General features: G+C 43.5%; 1 protein-coding gene and 2 long non-coding RNA genes across 4 annotated transcripts; 2 read left to right on the top strand and 1 right to left on the bottom strand.

Annotated features, from left to right (window-relative positions):
- Positions 1–1577: 1577 nt before the first annotated feature.
- On the bottom strand, positions 1578–13457 carry LOC308666023 (cathepsin Z-like). 2 transcript variants are annotated; one of them, XM_081324481.1, is made up of 6 exons: positions 12986–13309; positions 10459–10622; positions 6728–6907; positions 5511–5661; positions 2757–2919; positions 1578–1881 (listed from the first exon to the last, which is right to left on the bottom strand). In XM_081324481.1, exons 1-6 carry the CDS (start codon positions 13108–13110, stop codon positions 1768–1770), a joined length of 897 nt encoding a protein of 298 aa, XP_081180607.1. In that variant the 5' UTR covers positions 13111–13309; the 3' UTR covers positions 1578–1767. The 2 variants fall into 2 exon arrangements, with proteins under 2 accessions (XP_081180607.1, XP_081180608.1); XM_081324482.1 differs by lacking the exon at positions 1578–1881 and having other exon boundaries at positions 2867–3264; positions 12986–13457.
- Positions 5669–8732, top strand: LOC308666025. The gene is made up of 3 exons (XR_014026013.1): positions 5669–6665; positions 6748–6863; positions 8225–8732. It is a non-coding gene; the product is annotated as an uncharacterized lncRNA (long non-coding RNA).
- On the top strand, positions 8746–12069 carry LOC308666024. The gene is made up of 3 exons (XR_014026012.1): positions 8746–8942; positions 10783–10884; positions 11675–12069. It is a non-coding gene; the product is annotated as an uncharacterized lncRNA (long non-coding RNA).
- Positions 13458–20613: the final 7156 nt, after the last annotated feature.

Here is a 20613-nt window from a genome sequence, read left to right as displayed (position 1 = left end):
CTATTAATTTTTATAATGCAATAGTTGGGTGCCTATGTTATCTGACAAAGGTAGATTTACGGATGTTTTCAGATATGATTCATGAGTGCCAGGGCAGCTGTTTACTTCTGTACACCTACCTCAGGCTCCAGATGGTTGAAACAACGATTTCTAAGAAGTAATTTATGACCAGAGGGTGTGATTTATGATTTGCAGTCTGTGTTATTTTCGTAAGAATATGTTTCTCATAATGTTACAGTTTAGCTTTTATTTTTAAATAAGGAAGTAAAAGAAGCAAATGTTTTTGGTTTTTACTGTTTTTATCATACTTTTTGCAGATACCAACTGTGATTTAATGGGGATTTACAATGCCCACAACAGGCCAAGATTCAAAAAGAAGTAGTCTTATGACTATTTTGGAAATTATGTTTCAAGAAATAGACCATAAAAATGAACTGAAAGTGAATAAAAAATTAATTACAAGGCAAAACAATGCACAGATGGCAGCAGAAGTTGAAAGCATCAGAAACTTTGAAAGACCACAGATCCAAATATTGTAGAAAAAGATTTTTAAAAATATTTATTAGGATAGTAAGATATAGGATCCTTCATGGGCACTTTTGACCATGCTGTGAGCACCCATCTACCACCTACTGTGCTATTTTTGAGCTCGAATTAATTGCTCATTTCTTACTCCTTGAGAAATTGTTTTCTTAACTTGATGAAACGTTGGCGTTAAATGGATTTGCATTTTCAAATACTTGCAAGAGAGGAAAAAAACAGAAACAGAACAAAAAACAGTCCTGACTTTTGCAGATAAATCAGTACTTGTTCCTTTTGAATAAGCAGTATTCTGTGACTTTGCTAAAGCAGCCAGTAATATAAGTAATAGCCCTTAATTTAGAAACACCTAACATGCCAAGTGTTGAATGAAATAACTCTGCATATCCTTGTAGGTGCTGAATGAAGTGACACTACAAGAGCTCTCCTGCCTCCGTGGCACAAAGCCCATTCCTGTCAGGTTTCCAGAGTTGATGAGAACAGTAATTGAGGAGCGCCTGAGGCTTCTGCGCCTGAGGCCTCTGTGGTTCTGCACAATATGCTGCTAATTACCTAAATACCTGCCTTACTTCATGCCATGACATTTTGCTTTATCACCATCATGACTTACAACCTTGGGATGTAGGACCCCCAGCATCAAATGTGTATCTTATTTTGCCAATGCACAGATGACAACTGGTGAATATTTTCAAGAAGAAAGCAAACTTTCTGGCATTTATTTTCTGTGTTACCCAATAAACAGATGTCGATTTGGGAGTGGATATTGGTGGCCCAGCAGTTAAGATTCTGGGCTTTTCAATCAGAAGATTGGAAGTTCAAGACCTGAGCATCGTGTGATGGGGTGAGCGTCCATCCTTAAAAAGCATGCAAATGCGAGTAGATAAATAGGTACCACTTCAGTGGGAAGTTAACAGCGTTTTGTGCACCTTGGTGTACAGCCAATCTGGCCACATGACCACAGAAAATGTCTTTGGACAACACCGGCTCTCTCAGCAGAAATGAAGACGAGCACTGCTCCCTAGAGTCCAACACACCTGAACAGGAGAAACCTTTATCTTTATTCATCATTTAAAAAGAAATACTGAATTAAGGCAATATTTTATCATCAATATTTTAAATGCTACTGCATAGCACGGCCTCTTTCTTAAGAAGAGTGCATTTTGCAGGATCTTTTCCTTTATATCAAAATCTCCAAAAGCACCAGTCAAAGAAAGTGCAGTGGCAAATTCAGGTGAGTATTGGGTCTCCATAAGCACACTCCTCTTCCAAAGCCAAGTTGTAGTATCTTCCTTTTCCATCTTTATATGCGCTGGTCACGATCCGAAGCCAGCCACGCTCTCCCTGAAAGACGTTAGTTGCACACGTTCACATAAGAGCATTACGGTCTTGTGTTAAGGTAGCACCTTAAAAATATTTTAAATCATGAACTGTGATCTGGGTCCAAGATAGGGCATTACAAGATAGAGAATTACATCTAATCAAGAAGTAACTTTTCCTAAACCCCAATAATGAAGTAACATGACTTACAAGCACAATTGGGACCAGAATTTCTGTTGTTAAGTGTGTCACACTGATTTTACAACCTTTTTGCCACAAAAACAAGAAAATCACTGCAGTTTTTAAGTGAATCATGCAGTCATTAAGGGAATCCAGTTTCCCCTATTGACCCACCTTGTCACAACCTGTCTGGGAAGGTCACAAAGGATGATCACATGACCCAGAAACTGCAACCATTGTAATTGAATGCTGGTTGTGAAACAGCCAAATCTTCTATCACGTGACCGTGGGGATGCTGAGATGGCCAGAAGTGTGAAAATTGCTTGTAATTTTAGTGCCATTGTAACTTTGAATGGGCACTACATTAATAGTTATTTAAGTCAAAGACGTATCTATAAAGATTTAACTAAACCCAACCCCTATATAGCCTGTTGGTATATTTCACAGCTGGAATTCTTATAGCCTGCCATACCAAGCGGGGGGGGCAAAGTTACTCGTGTCCGTGGCAAACCTTAAGCCACACGTGCCTCCTGGATAGTGCTAAATGAGTAACAGACGGACTGGTAGCCAGACATCCGCGAGGATCTCCTGGCTTCACACACACTGTGTGTGACCAGCCATACGCTAAATAAATAAATAAACCAATCAGGGAACTTCACCCGCCCAGTTAAATACTTAAGAAATAATAATATAGATTGATGGTATCGTGTCTTCCTTACCCAGGGATCTCCCCAAGAGTTCCGGACAATCCAATACTCTGTCCCATTTTCTACCCCCCAACCAGCAACAGAGACGATATGGTTTATTATAGGCAAGATGCTGAATTCTTCATACAGGCCTCCAGTGTATGCATCCAGTTTGGAAGTGGCCATGATCCCACAACTACATGAAAACAAAAGGCAAGAATAAAACCTTCAGGATGAAAACTTCTGAAACGAACAGCTTTAGACACCCTGATGAAGACCACTATCCAATCACAAAGCCTGATTTTGGTCAGATTTAGTGAGAGCCGGTGTAGTGTAGCGATTAAGGTGTCAGGCTGATTTTAAGGTTTAAGTCCATCCTTAGCTGTGGGAGCTCAGAATCTGGATCTTTGCAAGAAGGGGAAAAAATAGATTTGAAGAAGTTGGGTTTGTCACTGGAGTACAATATGGACCTCTGTCCGTGCAGATTTCTTGACAGCAACGCAGAAAAGGTTTCTTCTGCAATGGTTTTATTCTTTCCAACCTGTTGGGATATTTGAAAGAAAGTACATAAAAAGATTCCATCTATTAGCAGAATAACTCTTGAAAAACTGACCCAAACAAGACCAAGTTCAGTGTGACAGCCAGCAAAAGAAAATCATGTTTAAAAATGGGCAAGGTTTGGCCAAATATTGAGGAACAAAACACTCCTGGGAAATTCCCTCAATGCAGTGGAAGAGGCAACTGGGCAGCCTGCCAGAATCCTACCAGATGTTCCCTTTTAGAGCCCCTCCCTTCTGGTCATTTGATCAAGAGCAATACTGTGGTTAAGAGGTTGGAAAGAATTCCAGTAACTTTCTCTACAATCCTGAGCTTTCCTAGCTGTTGTGGGGAAAACAGGAGGATAAAGGCGTATTATATATGCTCACTGTCTTGAATTACCTATAAAGTAATAAAGGTAGGATAAAAATAAATAAATTAATAAAATAGCTCATAAAGTAAGGAATAGCCAAGAACCTACAATGCAACTGTGGTGCATCGGAACAAAAAATAACACACATAGTTCGAGAATATGTTGTCAGGAAATTTCAAGGCACCCAGGATGACCTCATTGCAGCCACACCAAGAAGCAGCTAGATCAGGGGTAGGCAACCTCGGCTCTTTTATGACTCATGGACTTCAACTCCCAGAATTCCTGAGTCAGCAGCTGACTCAGGAATTCTGGGAGTTGAAGTCCATGAGTCATAAAAGAGCCAAGGTTGCCTACCCATGAGCTAGATGATTAGCTTCCTTAAATATTGAATTATAACTTCTATCGCATTGCAATTCTATGGCTCCATATTATGGTGATTTTTATCATGATTTTTACCTTAATTTAAAGTACTGTACTCTGTGTGTGTTTGTACATACGCGTGTGCGTGCGCACCCCCCACTTAAAGGTATATTTGTGTTTGTGTATAAAGTGTTTTATTAGTGTTGCGTATCAGTTTTTTGCATGATCTCTATAAATGCCATATACAAAATAAACAAATTCAAGCCCTGTAATAATAATAACAATAATAGTAGTAGTAGTAATAGAATTGGAAGGGATCTTTGAGGTTTTCTAGTCCAACCCCCTGCTCAGGCAGGATTTGAAGGTGTTTCTTTTGCCTGCTGAACCTCCTCTGAAACCATCTACCAATCTTTCCCTGGGAACCTCCTTGGTTTATTAGCCTGCAATTGCATGCCTATACATATTAGCCCAAACTCTCTTATTGGATTATTCTAGGGTTTTTAAGCTAGTAGAATGCCTTAGGTTTAATAAATTGAACTATAAGTGTATCAGAATCCAAAATCTGATGGTTAAAATTCTTTCCTCTCCTCTCCATCCCAATGATTTAAGATAGTTTAATAGTATTAATTAATTGCTTTTGCTAGTATACTTCCAGTTTACATAGAAAATGTAAACTCCTTGCTGCCTTTAATGGTTATCCTGATTCTTGTAGCCTAGATATGTTAGGTCTAACAGAGTTTGAGGCCGTGGTTAAAGGCATCAGGCTAGAAATTGGGAAACTGGGAGTTTAGCCTCACCTTAGGCAGAAAAAAAAGGGACGCGGTGGCTCAGTGGGTTAGGATGCTGAGCTTGTCGATCAGAAGGTCAGCAGTTTGGCAGGTCAAATCCCGAGTGCCGTGTAACAGAGTGAGCGCCTGTTACTCATCCCAGCTTCTGCCAACCTAGCAGTTCGAAAGCACGTAAAAATGCAAGTAGAAAAATAGGGACCACTATGGTGGGAAGGTAACAGCGTTCCGTGCGCCTTTGGCATCTAGTCATGCCAGCCACATGACGACGGAGACGTCCTCGGACAAGTGCTAGCTCTTCTGCTTTGAAACGGAGATGAGCACTGGCCCCTAGAGTTGGAAACGACTAGCCCGCATGTGCGGGGGAACCTTTACCTTTACCTAGGCAGAAAGCCAGCTGGGTGACCTTGGGCTAGTCCCTTTCTCTCAGCCCCAGACAGCAGGCGATGGCAAACCACTTCTGAAATCTTGCCAAGAAAACTGCAGGGACTGGTTCAGGCAGTCTCCAGCAAACCACACTTATCCAAAGGCATCCCACACAAAAAAGTATAACAGATCAACTGAAATAATCAATTACGTGAAGGCTTCCGCATATTACCCAGTGTCTTTCAACCTTGAAGTTTAAGGTGTGCAGACCTCAACTCCCAGAATTCCCCAGCTATCCTATCTTAAACTTGTGAAGGTTGAGAAACACTGATCTTGAGCCTTAGCATAAAGCATGCATTGCTTTACCTGATTGGTCCATTTGCATAGATTTCCGCCATCATCTTTTCTCGACCGCTGAGAGTTCCATAATCTCCAACCTTCCAGAGGGTGTAATTTTTTATCACGTGGCATTCCCCGAAGGTAGTACACGTTCCACATTGGTTAAATTTCTTGCACTCTATGAAAGCCAAAAAGAATTTTGGCTCCAGAAAATTGCCTTTCCCCCAAAGGATGGGAACAATGAAATGAATAGATAGATAGATAGATAGATAGATAGATAGATAGATAGATAGATAGATAGATAGATAGATAGATAGATAGATAGATGATAGATAGATAGATGATATAGATATATTTAAACATATGTCCTGACAATTGGATGAATCACCTGCTTGCCTTCAAAAGGACTCAGCCCACTCCCCTTTAAAGTGGCAAATAAAAATATAGCAAATCTCTCTCTCTCTCTCTCTCTCTCTCTCCCTCTCCCCCTCCCTCCCTCCCTCCCTATCCCTGAATAAAAGGGATTAACATTTTGTAAAAAGAAATATATAGATCTTTTTTATGACCCTTTAATCCCTTTTATTTGGGGTGGAGTCAGGGCGACTGAATTGAGTTGAGTGTTTCCTGGCCAGATGCCCATCCCAACACCTACGTGGAGTTCGTAGCAGATAACTTCTCTTTAAATATATATTTAAATTGTATAGCTATGAGAGCGTTATCTGGTTAAAACAAGAAAATGTATTCTTAAATACTCTATGGAAATGGTCTCTACATACCTGCACCTATATTCCCAACAACAACCGCCCTATTAGATGGGTTGGGCTGAGACTGGCCTAAAGTCACCCCGCTGCTTCCAGGCCTAAGGGAAGACTAGCGCTCAGAGTGTCCTGTTTCTAATCTACCACCTTAATCTCTACATCAAACTGGTGGGAGAAAGCTATTCCACAGATACTTCCAAGAGTATCGTGACTGATCATGACTCAGAAAGCTTGGTAGCTATGCTACATCTAAACAACCAGGAGACCTTTGGGATCATATCCCCTATTCTTTCTAACCACCTTGACATGGAGGGCTACATCAGAGCTTCTATGGGTGGGATGGAGATGAAGGCCCCCTGGAGCCGATTTCTAACTGCCGAGCTTCACATTAACACATGGAGATCAAAAGGAGGGAGATACAGAGGTGAGCATATTTTCAAGTTGCAACGGGAAAGGGTTAAGGTCAGGGCTGCCCCGTTCTCTCACTTTGATCTTTTGCCTGGTAGTTGTTGCAGGTCTCATCAGGGATGCCATGCTGGTGAGCATACGCCCATACGCCTACATGGTCTCCACCGTGACAGGTCCCTGCCTGGGCGCAGTCAATGACGTGCTGGACTGAGAGGTAAGCAGAAGGCCAGGTGCCTTTCTTCTTGATGTTGATGCGATCTGAGAGAGAGAAGGAGCAGATGGTTGACGTATGGCATGGGTTGGGGCCTTCAGCATTCTGGACTTATGGGGAAAAAGCGAGCAGGCAGCCTTTGGGGGAGAAGGGGCCCATTTTGACTTTGAAACTATGTCCAGGTGGGCTTACAAAATAGCGATCCCGGTGGCATCTTCCCATGGGGTACTTCTACTTTCCAAGAACAATACTGGGGCCTTTGTGGGACCATTCCCATGATGGCAAGCCTAGGAAGGGATCAAATATTCCAGGTGGCACCTGCCTGATCCAAGTCCCCTCACCCCTTTTTTTGCAGGAGGTAGGGCTTCAATCACATACTTGCCGCCATCATTTTGACTTTTTTTTAAATTTCTCCCCATGACTTATTTTTTAAAAAAATTGCAGTTAGTCCTTGAGTTATGATTGGATGCTAAGTAATAATGGATCCCCCAAAAGGTACTTATTACCCAGATTTGAAGTTCCAATGGTCACCCCAGCCCACCCTTGTGGACACGATTGCATTTTAGGTGTTTGGCAACCAGCCCGCATTTGCAGTGTCTCACAGACACGTGGCCATGATTCACAATGTCTCATGGCTGCCGTTCTGCTTCTAGCTTCGCATTGCAGCTTGTTAGCCTGACTTTTACAGTGGGCAGGGAAGAGAGAGATTGGAATGTGGGGGAAGGATGGGGGTGGGGGTGGGAATGAAGCCGTGTTGGTCCTGACAGTGAGTTGTACCAATCCAGCGCAAGGTCTGTCATGGCCCCGTCGGAGCCCGGTTCAGACGAGGAGGAGGAGGAGGAGGAGAAGATGGAAGTGACAGGGATGGCACGTCTCCCTTGGCATGGGCTGACGATGATGCTGTCCCGGGGGCCTGGGGGAGGTGGTCGACCAGATAGACAGCTGCCTGCCTGTACAGACAAGGGGGGAGGATCGGTTGCTGACAAGCAGTGATGCTGCTAGGTGGGCAATCTCCTCTGATGAGGGACAGCTGCCTCCTCCACTTGATCCAAGGGCACAGAGAGCAGAGCGTAAGGCAAGCTCAGAGAAGGGCTGCAAGTCCACTCCTCCTCACAAGGAACATCTGGGATGGAGTAACTTAAGGAAAGGCTATGGGGAGTTAATCTTTGCCAGGAACAATTGCTTGTTTTGGATTGTACTGCCCCAGCTTTGACTCCTGCCTTTTTGCCTTGCTTTGAGGACTGCCTTTTGACATGCCCTAGCATTATGGACTGCTTTTGCCCTTGCTTTTGCTTGACCTTCACAACTGCCTTTGCCTTGTACCTTGTCATTGCCCCAAGGACTGTCATGTGTCTTATGCCTAGACTTTCCTGGTAATATTTCCTGACAGTTAGAACAATGGAACAACCTGCCTCCAGAAGCGGTGAATGCTCCAAAACTGGAAGTTTTTAAGAAAAGACTGGACAGCCATTTGTCTGAAATGGTATAGAGTTTCCTGCCTGAGCAGGGGGTTGGACTAGAAGACCTCCAAGGTCCCATCCAACATCATCATCATCATCATTATTATAAAACTTTTATTCATTAAACATGAAACTCAGTCAACTGAACACTCAAATTGACTGGCACTAATGGTTGACACAGGTTGCTGCCAGCATCCTAGGTATCAACCAGGTATCTCCTTAAAATGTAAGCTGTTCCAAGTAGTGCAGTTTTTTGTAGCTTTGCTGGAGCTATTGCAGGAAGCTGCAATTTCTTGATAAATTTTGCAAAGTTTTTGGACATAGTTCTCAGTGCCCCGATGAAAATGGGTATCACTGTTAAACATTTCATCCATAATCGCGCAGTTTCGATGGCCAGGTCGCGGTATTTCGTAATTTTTTTCCAGTTCTTTTTCTTCGACTCTGGCATCTCCTGGTACAGCGATATCAATCAACTGTACGCTTCAGTTCTCCATGACTGCGATATCTGGCGTGTTGTGTTCCAAATGGCGATCTGTCTGTATTCGGAAGTCCCACAAGATCTTCACCCTCTCATTCTCGACAACTTTTTCCACCCTATGTTCCCACGACTTTTCGGACACAGGCAAGTCGTGTTTTTTACACAATGCCCAGTGGATTAGTTTAGCAACTCGGTCATTTCTAGCTTTGTAATCAGTTGTTGTTGTTGTTATTATTTGGGCAGTTGTTTGGGGACAGGGTGGCTGCCTTCAGGATAGTGTGGGGTGGAGTCTTACTGTTCATTGGAGGGCTGTTTGTTGAGCACTTCATGAGGGCACTAAAGGACTCTCTAAAGTTACCTTGCCTTGCCTACCTGGGTCATAACAAGGTCAGACAAAAAGAATGCGAAATTGGTGAAGGCGCAGACGTAGCAGCCATTTCCTAAACAACCTGAGAACTTCTAACTGGATATTGACTGATAATAGGGGTTGGCCAGGGAAAAAGGGAGAACTTAATTGAATCATTTTTTGCACCAATCCAACAGATTCTCCCTTGCAACAATCTGAAACCACTTTATTCTCAGTAAAGTATACAGTACTCTCAGGAAAAAAATAATGTGCCAGGAGTCTTTCTTTGCTACTTAATTTAAGTGGGATGGATGACACAATTTTTGCCAGAAACCAGCATTTATGTCCAGGTTTTGGCAAAAAATGCAAATTGCAGACAATGGGTTCACTTAATAACCATCACAAAAGATATTATAAAATTGGGTCAGTCACATGATGACCCACTTGCCAACTGGCATGAGTTACATCCATAATTCCAGTCTCAATTATGGCTTATACTTGTAAGTCGAGGTCTATTTGTATCTTGAGCATTTTGCCCATTCTGGACTGGGGGACTCCAGATGTACAGAGTTCACGTTGCACAATTTCTCAGCAATGGACATGCTTCAAGTTCTTGAAGCCCACTCGTTGGGAGGGCATCCTAGTGGAGGAAAGTTGCTTTGCAATATGCCAACTTTCCTTTACCATGAAATTAAAAACATATTGAAAAACAAGTGATATCCTGTCGGACAAGGAACTACTTGTGGTTATTGTGGAAGCTGACCACAGATCCAATGTTGCATATCCCTGTTCCTACTCTGTAAGAGGCACTGAAAAACCCCATCCTGGAGTACATCAGTTATCCTTGAATCAAACAGGATTCACCTCTTCAGACTAGGCTTGGGGAAAAGTTATAGTAGCAAGAGAGCTGGTGAAAATTGGAGGCAGTTTTAAATAACAGAAAACTGTAGGAGAAGGAATGGCAGAAATGGGAGTGGAGTCAAAAGAGGAATCAGTTTAGAATCTCTACATAGTCACAAATGACTAAGTCCAACCCTTCTTAAACTCCGTTGACCCTTATCTTACACCAACATAGTGCTGTTAGTTGAGTAGATTCTTGTGCATAGGCATGTTGAGTAATAAATCAGTTTAATTGGAACTTCACATGAAGTCTTGATCTTTCACTCTGAAAAAAGTCAACTTAGGATCCAACCCACAGAGAGAAGGACTACTGACTAAGGTTAAACGATAATAGAGAGGAAGGAAGCCTCCATATTCAGGCACAGTGTATTTTTATGAAAGAGGAAACAAGCATAGCGTAGAACAACTACTTACCTGCCAGAGCACTGGTGCTGCCATGAGCCCAGCAAGATCCACAGTATTGGGGAATATGCTGGTTTCGAGTGGCGCTCACATAATTTACTCCCTTTCTATTTCTCCAGTCCCAACTCTTGGGCAGATTTGAAATATCTAAATATTCATGAGGACGGGCATAGGTTCTGTTAAGAGGAAAGATGAGTGTGTCAGAAGAGAGAACCAATTGATAGTTTTTTTCCATTTGGGGGGCAAAGGGGAATTTACATGTTCTACCATTGCCGGAAGATTTTACTCATTTTTTCCCCTGTCTCTTAAGCTTCTCGTGATTCTCTTGCCTTCCAGACATGCAAGCTAATAACAAAAGTTACAAAATGTATGGGGAAGTTACTCAAAAGAGAAAAGTATCAAAGACCAAGATATGAATCAAAAAAGTGTGCAAACAAGGTGAGTCAAACAGGGCCAGCAGGCACATACAAGAAGCTCTGGTCATTTGCTATCAATCATGGAATTGTACTTTATTATCATCTTACGATTGCACCTATGCCAGTGGTCATGGCAAGGACACCCTCAACTTTCAGGCACAGAATGAATTCTTTTTTTAGACATTTCCAAAGCCAGAATTTTCTGGCATCAACCAGGATCTTTACAAGGACCAGGCATGATAAGTGACCCAAATGAAGGATGGAAAGAAAGAGAAGACAACAACCAGCAGCAAAACGGATGGTTATAGCACTGCTGGAAGATCTGAAAGGCCAAGTTAGACACAGATCATCCTGAAGAGTGTTCATCTGTGTGGTCACTAAGAGTTGACCCTGACTTGATGACACATAATCTTATCAAGTAGCTGATTGAGAAGGAATTTACTGTCAGTCACAATCTTTTGTATTAAACAGAAAAAATGGAGGTCAGGGAAGTCATTGGATAATGAAAAGGGAGAAATGAATCCTATCTCAGAAGATGGGGAGGGGGCTACTCGTTACTGAGAGCAGACAGGCAGCTTCCCTTCTCAATAATGAAAAAGTGGGGCAAAAATATAAGTACCATATTTGGGGACACCATTACGTTGGATCCCTTGATGCTTCTGATGTGCTGAGACATACAAAATCACTTTATGAACACAAGCATAAACACCCACACTGTTCTCTGAATATATTTAATGACGCTGATCGTTCGATATGGACATCTTATCTAAGGAACTAAATAACTAGTCTGCTCATTTCATCCTTCCCATCAGGAAAGCAAGGCAACAGAAGTAGCTGCATCGGAGAACTTCCATGAGGAAATTCCAGGGCTCAAGGCTATACAGGCGGTCCTTGTTTCCTGACCTCAGTTGGAGCCGGCAACTAGGTCATTAAGGGAAATGATCACTAAGTGAAACCATAACTGCGCTTACGACTTCAGCTTTCCTTTGGTTTACAGACTCTTGAAGTTAGCAAGTGAGGACTGAGTTGCAAAATGACTTTTTCATTACCATGGTAACTGCAAACAGTCACTAAATGAGGCAATCACTACATGAGGAATAGGAAGCTTTTTTTAAGGCATCTTGCAAGAACAGAATGGCAAACTGCTTCCAAGGTGCTATGAAAATCATAGGGATGTGCCCACAATAGACCAGTATTTTTAATCTTTTTATTTTGCTTTATTTTTAACCAGCATCGTCTACAAATCTCTTCTTCCTCCCTGTAATTTTCCCCCTCCCCACCCCGACAAGCCTTTCGTGTTTTCCAGGCTCATGTAGCATCAGTGTCATTCAAGAAGGCTCCTTGGCTCATATTCAGTAAAAATTAAACAGCCTTCCGAGATCACACTGAAATCCTAAATGCTCTGGATTGACCCAGGAGGAGACCAAATTCCAGAAGTCTCTTGCTTTGCTCTCACATCCATTTAACCAGCCCAGCCAAACGGCTTTCAATCAATTCTACAACTGTCACCCAAAGGGTCCACATCTGGGGGGTGGTCCTTATTGGACGCAAAGGCTGAATTCACACAAGATGCTTCTTCGGGTTGCCGAGCTTGCAGAAAACGAAACATCAGAATGTAACCGACGGCAGAGTTCACCCAGCACGTTAAACTCCTTCCCCTCCACCCAACTTAAAGTTTGATGTGCGAACGCATCCCTTTTAACCCGATTGAGCGGGTTGTGGCTATAGAATCGGAGTCGTTACGAGGGATCCAGTTTGGAGATGTCAACCTCATCTCCGATAATTGGCAGCAGAAAAGTTGGGGAAACGGCGAGCCGCCCAGAACCTCAGCACGGGCTGAGAGCAATTCCGCACCGTTTCGGGCACGGGTTGTTTCTCCGGCTCCGGAGAGACGACGAAGCCTGACCCGGGGTTCAGAGACGCTACTTTGCAACTCAACCCTCCAGCCTCGTGCCCGGGAGGACGGGGTTACTCAAGATCCGAGTGCGCGGAGATTGCCGCGCTCTCGGGCCCGGCTGCCTCTCGGGGATGCCCGCAGCTGCAGGCGCTTCACCAAAAGGTCCGGCGCCATCGCAACCGGCAGCCGGGCTAAGGGCGGAGGGATGGCGGTTTCGCTGCCTTACCGGAGGCCGGCGAGCTTGCGCGTCAGGGGCTTATGGCAGCTCTGCCCTTCCTGGAAGTGGAGAGCAGCGGCGCCCAACAGCAGCAGAACCAGAGCGAGGGCCGGCGGCAGGCGAGGTGCCGGCATGGTGGCTTCTGGCGACCGTCACTCTCCCCTGCCCTCCCGGCCAATTCGGGAGCCTCGGCTGCGGCGACAGCCGCCCACTGCTTATAAAGGAGCACCGGGTACCGGGCGTGAATGACAGCAGCGGCACGCGCGCACACGTGGACGCACGCCGAAGCTCACCCACGCGCGGCTTCTCTACGGATTTCCCACCCCCCCCCCCTTTGCCCTTCCCACGCCCCCACCCCCGTGGCTGTCTTGCACGTCGGAAAAGCAGAACCCAGTTTGCACTAGTGTGGCCCTCCTTGGGCCGGGGGAATCACCGGGCGGGGGAATTTTTGTCGTTCCAGAAAAGTCGGAGAAGCTTCAGATGTAGAAGATCAGAGAAATGGTTGGGGGTGGCGGGGGTGGGGAGGAACTGCAGGCTTTTTATTTTTAATTTTATTAAAGAGTATTACAAAAACAAAATTTTACAATATATCCCCAAATCCCCCCCACCCCAAACCCGCCCACTTCCCCCCCCCACACTTCCCAGAGCTAAATACAGGATTATAGTTACAATAATCATATTCTAAATAAAAATTATGCATAATATACAATTATGCAAATTCATAATGTGCTTTAACTCCCCTTTAACATAACTACAAACATATACCAATAACAATATCCCACTAAAATCTACTCATAAGCTAAATGGAACTTTTTAGTCCCATATTTGTTCTGAATATAATTTATCCATCTCCTCCAAACTGAAATATATCTTTCCTGTGAATGATCTTTCAAATAAGCAGAAATCTTAGACATTTCTGCAAGATTCGAAACTTTAAACACCCATTCTTCTATAGTGGGCAAACTATCCTTCTTCCAATATTGTCCCACCAGTAACCATGCTGCTGTTATCATGTTCAACATCAAGTTAGTTTCTTTAACATCACAATCTACAACAATACCCAATAAAAACAATTGCGGAGAAAACTTTATCTTTCTCTTAAAAATCTTTTGAATGTTCCACCAAATTTTAATCCAAAAAGCTTTTATATTTCTACAAGTCCACCACATGTGAAAATAGGTAGCAGGCTTTTTAGAAGAGAACAGAAAATCCCTCGATCAGGATCAGGCTAGAGCTCCTCCGATCCAGCATGATGGCTGTGGGTTGGGGGTCCCCAAGCGGTTCCTTGTAGGTGGCCTCCAAATCTGGACAAGAGGGCAGCTGCCTTTTCCCCCCCTGATTCTGCCCAGCAGTTGAACTTTCAAGAGGTACTCATTGCCTGGATCTTTGGAGGAAGATGAGAACCCTCAAAATCCTTAGCAGGTAGTCCTTGACTTAGAATGGTTCATTTGGTGACTGTTCAGAGTTACAGCGGCAGTGGAAAAAAAGTGAATTATGCCCGTTTTTCACACTTATGACCCTTGCAGCATCCCCCAAGCCGTGGGATCAAAATTCAGACAGCTGGCAACTGACTCACATTTGTGGCAGTTGCAGTGTCCCGGGGTCGTGAAATCACCTTTGGTGACCTTCTGACAAACAAAGTCAATGGGGAAGCCGGGTTCACATAACGACTGCGTTACTGATCTTAACCACTGCAGTGATTCACTTTAACAGATGTGGCAAGAAAAGTCGTAAAACGGAGCAAAAAACTCACTTAACAAATGTCTCGCTTAGGGCGAATAAACGGATAGCTTCTTTGGATTGTTTGGTGAAACTTTGTGGAAGTTCTGTGCAGAGCATGTTCATCTGGACACAGAGTCTCCCACGTAGTCTCTGATGCTTCCTGAACCTGGTTGTTTGCCTGCAGAGTTTCATTACCCAACTAGATAACATCACCAGTATCTAGTTGGGTAATGAGATGTCTTCAAGCAAACAACCAAGCCCCGGAGCAGCCAGGACTTCATAGTTCTAGCCTGAGCTACACATAAACTCTTCTGTAAAGGTAAAGGTAAAGGTTCCCCCGCTCGTGCGTGCTAGTCGTTTCCAACTCTAGGGGCCGGTGCTCATCTCCGTTTCAAAGCCGAAGAGCCAGCGCTTGTCCGAGGACATCTCCGTGGGCATGTGGCCGGCATGACTAGACGCCAAAGGCGCACTGAACACTGTTACCTTCCCACCGTAGTGGTCCCTATTTTTCTACTTGCATTTTTACGTGCTTTCGAACTGCTAGGTTGGCAGAAGCTGGGACGAGTAACAGGCGCTCACTCTGTTACGCGGCACTCGGGATTCGACCCGCCAAACTGCCGACCTTCTGATCGACATGCTCAGCATCCTAACCCACTGAGCCACCCTGTCCCCCCCCAGCTCTTCTGTAGGATCTCCTTTTTAGTTCCTTTGTGATGCAAAAGAGGTTCAGAACACAGGTTTTGTGATAGAGACAGGTCTTGTCTGCGTAGGGAGGGAGGGAAGGAAGGAGGGGCTGGTTGGTAGGAGATGTCTCTCAACACCCATCAAAATAACAGAATAGCAAAGTTGGAAGGGACCTTGGAGGTTCAGCTGAAAACAGAAGACCAGACAGATATGGGGCTCGGCCAGGCATTTGCCATCTGAGAGAAAGGATAAGAGGGGCCTCCTCCCACTTCATATGAAAAATGATTGGCAGGGAAATCTCCCACATTGCTCATAGGACACGTGCAGACTCTTTTCCAGCATGTACACCAAGAGCTAGAAATCCACCCAGGACAGGTTGCAAGCCATAGACTGCTTTCCCCTTTCGTAGCCGCCTAGCATTCAGGCATCAGGTCCCTCTGGTTTCTGAATAACATTTTGCAACAGAAATTCTCTTTATTCTACTTTTTGTGAACAGCTCCTTAACCTCCAGCAGGATGATCAAAGTTCAATGCAATTACCTGTTTGGGGGAAAACTCCACTAGAGCAAAATACAACTTTTTTTTTAACAATAGGGTTACTGGAGTGAGAATTTTCTTCCAGCACTCAGACTAACCTGTTGCTTAATGCTGCCACATATCAGATTCTGTCCAAAGTGGTTCTTGATGAATTTAAGGTACAACTTATTGAAGGGGCCATCCTGATTAGCCTGAGCTACACCACTATTTTATATGCTGTACTGGTTACCAGTTAGGATCCCCACCTACTCAGTGGGACACCGCTAGGAATTTTCAATTTTAGAAGCTTGCTTGGAAAATTGAAATATCTTGAAAGAATGTAGCAGCAAGTTATTTTTGGCATTACTGCCAAGAAAACTATGTGAATGTGTCCAGGCGTTGATTGTGTTTTAAAGGAGACATTCTTTGCACATGTCTATTCAGAAGTAAATAGTAGGGCTCCTTGGAAGTATATATGTGAGAACATAACAAATTATCTACTCAGTTATGAACTGGGAAATATGGGCAAAAAAACCAGCAGCAGCCAGAAGGCCACACTGCTTTTGTCACAAAGATGAAAGCTGTTTCAAGCCACCATGTTACATTTTCTGCGCCTTCAGGTTGTGTGTATGATATTGCAATGCATGTGGAAAAGGAGAGGGGTTTACATCACAATTTCCTGTCTCTGCTTTCATCAGTCCAACCTGCCCGCTCATGTGGACATAATCAATGGGAAAATATCATGTTTCTTAATATTTGTAATCCTTTGTTTGTAGGAGATGTTACCAAATGACCCCCTTTTTCTTCACAAACCAGGTAGATTTTGAAAGCAGAATTTGGCTTGGCTTTCTGGAAAATGCCGGAAATTCTCAAAAAGAACAGTTCTAAATCTTAGAACAATAAAGCTAACACTTTTGGAAAACTCTGGCAGTTCCCCAGAGTTATTTTTCTGAACTAATTTTCATCTTTTGACTTGGCCCATGTGTTGCCACTTGATAAGGCCCAGGGCAGTTCACTTGGGTTCCAGCAATAGTGTGTTTCTGGATACAGCTGAAGAAGCTGATTTTGCTAAATTAGTCATTTCTTTAAAAGGAACGTGTCATGTATGCAGTGACTCCCTAATAAGTTTTTAAAAAGTAGGGTGGGGGAGGGAGATGGGGAGAAAGACTGGGCTGGTTGTCGCAGAAGAGGTGCTTTTGCTTTTTCTGTTTGCAGAGTAGAAAAATATATATCACGTGAAGGCCAGACTTGGAATTTTGCATCCAGTTTTGGTCTCCACGATGTAAGAAAGATGTTGAGATTCTAGAAAGAGTGCAGAGAAGAGCACAAAGATGATCAGGGGGCTGGAGGCTAAAACGTATGAAGAACGGTCTCTGGAATTGGGTATGTCTAGTTCAATGAAGAGAAGGCTGAGGGGGGACATGATAGCAGTGTTCCAATATCTCAGGGGCTGCCCCAAAGAAAAGGGAGTCAAGCTATTCTCCAAAGCACCTGAAGGCAGGACAAGAAGCAACGGATGGAAACTAATCAAGGAGAGAAGCAACCTAGAACTAAGGAGAAATTTCCTGACAGTTAGTACAATTAATCAGTGGAACAGCTTGCCTTCAAACGTTGTGAATGCGCCAACACTGGACGTTTTTAAGAAGAGATTGGACAGCCATTTGTCTGAAATGGTATAGGGTTTTCTGCCTAAGCAAGGGGTTGGACTAGACCTCCAAGGTCCCGTCCGTCTCTGTTATTCTATTCTATTCTATTCTATTCTATTCTATTCTATTCTATTCTATTCTATTCTATTCTATTCTATTCTATTCTATTCTATTCTATTCTATTCTATTCTATTCCATTCAATATAACAAACATCTTTATACTGCCATAAATGCCTGCCACACACAAGATGGACAATGTATTGGAAGGTATGCAAAAAATAGACCAACCCACTGCAAACACAACACTGTGCAAGAGAGGAGAGAAGAGATCTTTGACACCAGAAATCCATAATGGGACATGGCTTCTCCCTTCCTCCCTCCCTCCCTCTCACTGACTCTCCCTCACACTTTCCTAGTAGGAATGGTGGTTTCTGGTTATGGGGAAAGAAGGTTAAAAGTCTCCCAACGCTATAGGGAGAGTGTTATGTGACACACATAAAAATGGGCAGAGTTTTCATTGTACAGGTAGCCCTCAACTTCATTTTGTGACCATTCAATGTTACAACAGCACTGAAAAAATGACTTATAACCGTTTTTCACAACTGTTGCAGTTCTGTATCCTGATAGTCATGGGATCAACGTTCAGATGCTTGGCAACTGGCATGTATTTATGGCTGTTTTTAGTGTTCTCGGGTCCTATGATCCTCTTTTGTGACCTTCTGACAAGCAAAATTTATGGGGAAACCAGATTCACTTAACAACTATGTTACTAACAGCTGCAGTGATTCAGTTAACAACTATGGCACAAAAGGTCATAAAATGGCAAAATTCACTTAACAGATGTTTCACTTAGCAACAAAAATTTGGGGCTCAATGATGGTCGTAAGTCGAGGATTACCTGCACTATCATTTTGATTGTACCATGCACGTCTTTGCTGCTATTAATGATTATAGGAGAGAATAGATGCAGCAAAACAGGTACAGGTAGTCCTTGACTTGCAACCATTTGTTGAACGGTGGCTTAAAATTATGACAGCCTCGGAAAAAGTGACTTATGACCTATCCTCAAAGTTATGTCCATTGCACCACCATCCCGATCATGTGATCACAATTCAGGTGCTTGGCAAGCAGCTTATCTTTTATGATCTTTTATGATGGTTGCAGCATCTTGAGGGTCACATGGTCGCAATTTGTGACCTTCCCCGGCCCACTAACAAGCCAAGTCAATTGAGGAAGCTGCATTTGTTTCAAAATCATATGATTCACTTAACGATTATGTGATTCACTTAACAATCCCAGTAATGTAGTCATAAAATCAAGTCTGTCATGTGATGACTTGCTTAATGATCACATTGCTTAGTGACTGGAATTCCAGTCTCAACTACAATCCTCATAAATTGAGGATTACCTGTAGAATACAAATAGATGACTATCTTTTCTAGGCTCTACACTAAATAAACCTGGAGAAGGTAATTATGGTTACCCAAATGACATTACTGGAAATATTTAATCCCTGTCTTTCTCTATATTACTTTAATCATGAATGGAGCTTTCATAATTAGACAGTCCATCATATTACACTGAACAGCTGTTATTTATAATAAGAAACAGAAGGCTTTTACCTACATGCAGTGGCGTAGCGTGGGTTGTCAGCACCCGGGGCAAGGCAAGTGACGTCACGGCACCGCCGAAAAGACGCACCCCGCAGCGGCGTAGACTTTCCAAGAAGAGTCGCGCACATGCGGGATGCTTCCGGGTCCCTCTCGAGGGCGGCTGGGCGGGGCTCCGACCTGCAAGAGCCGCTGCATTCAAGCTCGCACATGAGCCCCGCTAAATAAAGCCACGCATGCGCACGAAGCTAGGCTGGCCGGCTGGCGGGTCCGTCTTCGCTCGGCCAAGCCTGCCGGGGCGCCTGCGGGGCGCTTGCGGTTGGCCTGAGCCTGGGCGGAGAGTTGGGCGCTTCTATTTATTTTATTCAGTTTATGTGGCCGCCCATCTCACCTGCCGGACTCGTTTCGCTTTGCAAGAAAGAGCAGCTCGAGAGCGGAGCCAAGCCGACTCTGTGCAGCCCTTGGGGCTCCCTGAGCAGCTCAGTGCGAGCGCGCCCCCCCAGATGTTGCACCCGGTGCGGCTGGCCCCCCCTGCACCCCCCACGCTACGCCACTGCCTACATGCACTTTCCAAGAAACATCTGGATGATCGCTATTGGGCATAGACCATAGATGTGGTAGAAGAGCAGCTACAGCATGGACAGTTTTTCGAATACAGCACTCACCCAGGGTAACAGAACCAACCTCAGATCCTCCAATGGAACTAAATCAACCTCAAATCCTCAAATGGAACTTATTTTTTAAAATTGCACAAATTTTGACAGATTATTTAAACAAAAATCACACAAAGATACAAAAAGCAAAGTATCATATAAAGAATTACTGATAAACATAAGTAAAGACATTATGGGGTAAAAAAAAACTTGGTCACACATTCTTCCCTTCCCTTCTATATATTTCCCAAACATAACCATCACACAAGTATTTGTACTATGTGAATATGTTTTTTTAACATTAAACATTGGAGATTATTTCTAATATCTAATTTCATGTATTATTATTGATTAGTGTCTTCACTGTTCTCCTAAAGACATATTTCCAGTGTCTGAATTTGCCTTGATAGAGATATATATCACAAATGAAATATTTTGTACCAGTTTTTCTTCAAATGATATCCTGGAATACATTTTACTGATTTTTCCATAGCTCATCCCATTGTCCTACTCTGATAACTTCTTTGAAGTTTTGCATCCACTTTATCATGCAATTTTCAGTTTGTTCCATCTCCATCATCTTTTTCAGCCTAAGAAATTTGGATGCAGCCTGCAACATTTATTTCTTAAATTCCTTGCAGTGCCATCTTGAGTTCTCACATTTGCATCCCCCACGGATAGCTGAGCTGATTTTATCCATTTTCAATAAAGTAGCCAATAGGTGAAATCAGGCTGAAAAATAGTAAGGGCGGATAGAAGCTTACACATGTGTCTCCCATTTGGTTTTCGAAAAATGCCTGCTGTGAT

The sequence above is a fragment of the Vipera berus genome (assembly GCF_964194415.1).
Source record: "Vipera berus genome assembly, chromosome: 3".
Lineage (NCBI taxonomy): Eukaryota > Metazoa > Chordata > Lepidosauria > Squamata > Viperidae > Vipera > Vipera berus.
This window is presented reverse-complemented; position numbering and strand designations above follow the sequence as displayed.